Source organism: Lygodium microphyllum, chromosome 8 (genome assembly GCF_053477565.2).
Source record: "Lygodium microphyllum isolate KBCC chromosome 8, Lygodium_microphyllum_v1.1.10, whole genome shotgun sequence".
NCBI lineage: Eukaryota > Viridiplantae > Streptophyta > Polypodiopsida > Schizaeales > Lygodiaceae > Lygodium > Lygodium microphyllum.
Genome location: NC_141142.1, coordinates 113,097,615 through 113,102,521, shown reverse-complemented (window position 1 = coordinate 113,102,521; position 4,907 = coordinate 113,097,615). Strand labels below are relative to the sequence as shown.

At 42.6% G+C, this 4,907-nt stretch overlaps 1 protein-coding gene across 3 annotated transcripts; it reads right to left on the bottom strand.

Annotated features, from left to right (window-relative positions):
• Positions 1-318: 318 nt before the first annotated feature.
• Positions 319-4,121, bottom strand: LOC148032753 (exocyst complex component EXO70A1-like). 3 transcript variants are annotated; one of them, XM_087684166.1, is made up of 4 exons: positions 3,825-4,121; positions 3,606-3,678; positions 3,433-3,498; positions 319-3,182 (listed from the first exon to the last, which is right to left on the bottom strand). In XM_087684166.1, the coding sequence occupies exon 4, from the start codon at positions 3,082-3,084 to the stop codon at positions 631-633; it is 2,454 nt and encodes an 817-aa protein (XP_087540292.1). In that variant the 5' UTR covers positions 3,085-3,182; positions 3,433-3,498; positions 3,606-3,678; positions 3,825-4,121; the 3' UTR covers positions 319-630. The 3 variants fall into 3 exon arrangements, with proteins under 3 accessions (XP_087540292.1, XP_087540291.1, XP_087540290.1); XM_087684165.1 differs by lacking the exon at positions 3,433-3,498 and having other exon boundaries at positions 319-3,213; XM_087684164.1 differs by lacking the exon at positions 3,433-3,498.
• Between the last annotated feature and the right edge of the window lie 786 nt (positions 4,122-4,907).

Sequence of the window (4,907 nt, the reverse complement as noted above, 5' to 3'; positions counted from 1 at the left end):
GGAAAATACTTGATCACACTGACAAGGTATATAAGGTGTTGAGAGACTTAGTTAGGGCATTGATTTATCAAATGATCCAAGTCATTTTACCTTCCTTCTAGCTTTCATGGCTTTCTCTCCTTTCTCTCTCATCCTATCTTTCTTTTGCTTTCTCTTCTCTTCTCTCTCCTTAGTCGTCTTCATTACACCATTTTAGGTCAATCCTTATGGGGCTGAGGCGGTGCTTTCCCTATGAGGTAAACTCAAGTAATTCAAACTTATGAATGTTAGAAGATTTACGGCAAGTTTGAAGCTTTTTGCACTTGGGTTTTGGTCATACATAAGCTTTAATGCTTCATTACTTAACAAGGAATTTAGTTAATACAATGTTTAATCCCTCTTTGAAATAGAAAACATCCAATAGCTACATGGCCGTCTCAACAACAGATTCCAATCTTGTAGAGGACAGAGTAAGTGCAGAGACCATTATTTTATCACACTAGAAGATATGGATGTGAAATCCATTGTACTAGTGCTTTGAGAATATGAATGAATATGGATATGGACATGGAATTACTGATAGCAATACCATGCACTATTGCATACTGAGCTTGGATATGGACAGGGAATTACTGATACTAATATCACAGGCTATTGCATGCCAAGCTTGGCTTTTCTATTCATCAATGCAAGGCTGTTTGTGCTGTATGATCTGCTCAACCCACCATCTTGAAGAAGGAGAAGTTTAAGACCATTTGAACTCTTGGATTTCTTAATCAGTCCGACATCACTAAAGATGATCTCTTTTGGACTTGGCGTTAGCTTCTCTTTGAAGAGGCTGGTCAGCATTTGCTCTATCATGTCCACACTGTACTTGAGCTGCACTTGAGTCTGGCATTGCCTCATCAGGGTGCCAAAGCCATCGAGATATGCCCGATAGGCTGGCACCACAAGCCGCACGACAGCTTTCCCTATCCTTTCCCTCAATTCTATGTCTGGGATTTGCCATCCTTGGTGTTTGTGGTACACCCCTTCAAAAGCTACCTGAAAGGCTCTCACCTTTTGAAGCTCTAGGGTCACCTGCACACTGCTGCTGTGATTATTCTTTCTTTCTGCACTTGGTGATATGGCTGCAGCCATCTTGTTTTTCAAATGCTGCAACACCGATGCCCACCCTTCTCTCTGGTACCCATGTGCATGCTCCTTGACCCTCTCCATGTATTCTTTGAGACAATCACCCCCTAGTATAGAAGCCAAATGCTCTCTCTTGCTCAGGCAAACATGAATATACCAGTAATTGTTCATGAGGAAAAGATGTTTCAGTGCTTCATCTTCAATGCTCTTTGCCAATCCATCTATGCGCCGCCCCAAAGATTTAAGCATGTGAAGAACTGCATCAGATAGTTTGAACCTATCATGTGGATCTCCTGTTTCACATTTCTCAAGCAGGACAGCCTTCTGCAAGATGGGCTCATAAGGCTCACTCATCAACTCAGACAAAGAGGTTAATGTGACTTTAGATAGATCCAGAAACCCTCCATCAAATGTGATATCCTCACATACCTGCAAATCTACTCCAAACCGGAAGTCTCTAAAAGCCTTAGAAACTCCACGTATTAGCCATGACTTCACATCATCCAGGCGCTGAATTGCTTCATTACCACTTGTCCCACTGTCCAGAAGCTCTTCCAGATTAGGTTTCAGAACTTGCAATGCATCAACCATATCCAAGATCCTGAACAGTTTCTGAGCTTCCTTAACCTGGTTACTTTTTGCAAAAGCTTCTGCAAACTTGAGGAATGAATCTAATCCAGCATGCATAGAGACTCTGGTGAAACACAGCTTCCATACTGAGCTTTGCAGCTCAGTTGAGGAGAAAATGTGTCTACATAAATCACGCTCTATTGGCAATAAAACCTTGATCAGCACCTCCAAATGCTGCTTCCATAGGACTATGTACCTCTCTAGATCTATCCAGTCTAGGCTGTCAATGGATGCAGGTGTGGAAAACTGCAAGTAGTCTGGACATAAGGTTTGTATGCTCTCGTGTGCCCTCGTGCCTCGGATGTCTCCATAGCTCTCAAGGCACAGTGCCACTCTGCCTGATACAGTCAATCTATCTATGATATCTTTCAATGTAAGGATCAAATGAGGAGGTAGAGGAGGAGGAGGTGGTGGTGGTTTTGGGGCATTCTCCATTCTCGGATCAGGTAAAGATACAGGCAAAGGGATAACCATCCCATAATGAGTTAGGATAGTTTTCCATAGCCTCTCAAGGTTCTGATTAGCTCTCTCCAAAAGCTCAGTTTCGTTACTTTCCTTCATACTTTCTTTCATGTTTTGCAGCATCCTCAAAACTTTTTCCAGCCGCATCTTCCATGGCTTGTCCACCAAGAAACTGCTGCTAAGAATCTGAACAGCCTGCTGCAAGTTGTGCAGTGACAAACGTGACTTATTTTGGTCACCCGACTTCATATCCTCCAAGAGCTCAATGGTCCGCAAATAGCCCCGTGCATCGATTCCCTTTGGGCCAGCACAAATCTCACGCATAAGATCATGCTCAAAGTCATAAGTCTTCACAAACTCAACTGCTTGTGCAAGGGCAAGGTTGACAAGGTCAAGCACGGTGCTGCATTTGTTTTGCCAGGAAGTGAATGGATTATCTCCATCATCAAACAATCTATAAGATATGGCTCTGAGGTTGAGGTCAGTCTTCATTAAAGAGAGTTCCAATGCTTCAGCTTTGCCTAGAGAGGCACTGAGAAATTGCTTGAAGTGGATCATATTGGCACAGTCCAAGAAAAGGCCTGCTTGGTGACAATGGCTCAGCTGAATGTTCAAAGTAGATAGATCATCTTCATAATCAGTACTGTCCGTGCTCATGCCGCCGCTTGGAGATGAAGAAGTGCTCCTGCAATCTGGGTGGTTAAGCTGATATAAGCTACTATCCAAACCCAACTGCAAGGGAGATACAGGGCTGGTGCTCTTTTTCTCCTTTGTTCCACTTGCCTTACTGCTGCCTCTAGTCCTTCTGCTCTGTCGATGGAAGCCATTAGTATGGGCACTGCTGTCCATGTCTTGGGCTGATGTGTTGAGTTCTATCATGTTGCTCTGATTTCAGAACTTGCCTTGTTTCAGAGCCAAGTGTTTCTGAATTCCTGGATAGCTCTCTTATGGTCCATAATTTATTAAAACCTTGTAGCCTGATTGTCGTGATGCGTAAGAAAACACATTCTGGTCAGCAAAGATAACACAGAACCCATTACAGAGGCCCTAACTAAAATAGCAGCAAGGCCTAAATCCCAGTGCCAACCATTTCTGATTCTACAATTCTACAATATCCTAGGCTAATCAAACCAATGTTATGATTATATGCCAGTCATATATGGTAATAAGTCTATATCTATAATCTGACAGTCATGAGTGTGATAGTAGATACACATAGTTACATACCCCACAATCTTTTCAAGGTTGAATCAGGACGTAATTCAAAAGTACGCTCTGGATTTTAGCATTTTACTGCAAATCCTTGTGCAAATAGTTAGTAATGAGTCTGTAATGAATCGATTCTCCGGATAGAATTAATAACCATTACTGACTGAAACTACCAAGGAGCTATTACTTACTGTAAGATTACACAGCATCTGCCTGATCTTGACATCCCCTATGAGAGCCGGTCATTATGAAAGAGCTGGGAAGCTGATAAAAAAAGGTTAAACACGGTCAGTTTATGCATGTCTGATCAGGCACTTCATTACACCTTAGGAGCATGCATCTGCATTCAATGGATCAATAAATTACATTGATTTCATGTGCCTGCTGCAAAAACAGCATGAAAATACTACCTCCATAAGTATCTGATCAAGATGGATGAGAAAATGAGGAGGACAAGAAGCAGTGCTGATCAGCCAAGAAACAGCTGCTTCTTCTGTCCCCCTCTCTCTCCTCCTCCTGCAGGCTCGTGGTGGCAAAACCTAAAGTCAGATTAGGTTAACAGTGAAAGAGGCAATTTGCAGGAGAGAGGAGAACAATAATATCAAGGCAGGCCCAAAGTGTACTGTGCATGCCCGTGGGTGGCATTAAGTGCAAGCTTATACTTGAGAATCAAGCATGCTGGTGATTAGCGGGGTGTGTCTCTGAGAGAGAGAGAGAGAGAGAGAGAGAGAGAGAGAGAGAGAGAGAGAGTGTGTGTGTGTGTGTGTGATATTCTGCACAAGAATACACGAGCGGCGGACATCTCTAAGAAGTTCTTGATGTTATTATATCTGTGTTGAACGACGTGTGGGCTGGTGAGTGTGCTCGCTCTCTCTCTTTTCTCTCTCTCTCTCTCTCTCTCTCTCTCTCTCTCTCTCTCTCCACCAATACTCATCCCATAAAAAATACTCTCTCTAAAAACCCATTCTCATCCCATAGAAAACCCTCATAATTGGCCAATGGGGTCATAGTCCTCTTGGTTTGAGTGTGTGTTAAGAACCACCACACGCTTAGGCAATTTTACTTACAAGTCTATGTATTTAAGTTTACTAGCATATGGATGGTTTACTTAATCACATTTAACTTTTGTGTCATAACTTTGGAGCCGATGCACTGTCTCCAAAAATGTAGGGACTTTATAAATTGGCTAGATTTAAAATGCCATCATCATCATCCATAATTGGTAGATTTGGCCATTCTCTCTCCTCATTTCTCATGTTTCTCTCACTTCTCTTTCTCCTCTAAGTGCCTCTACACAGGGCCTCTCTCCTAGTTACCAGTGGTGGGGTCTAGGTTAAGTTTAGAAGATTGTGGCTATGATACCATTACTTTAGTTATAACACACCCAAGTCAATAGACTTGGGCATTTTGCAACTCTAAGAGCTACGTGTAACCAATTGTAGTGGGGGTAGAGAGAGGGCCAACCTTCCATTGTTAAACTCATGGTTGTCGTT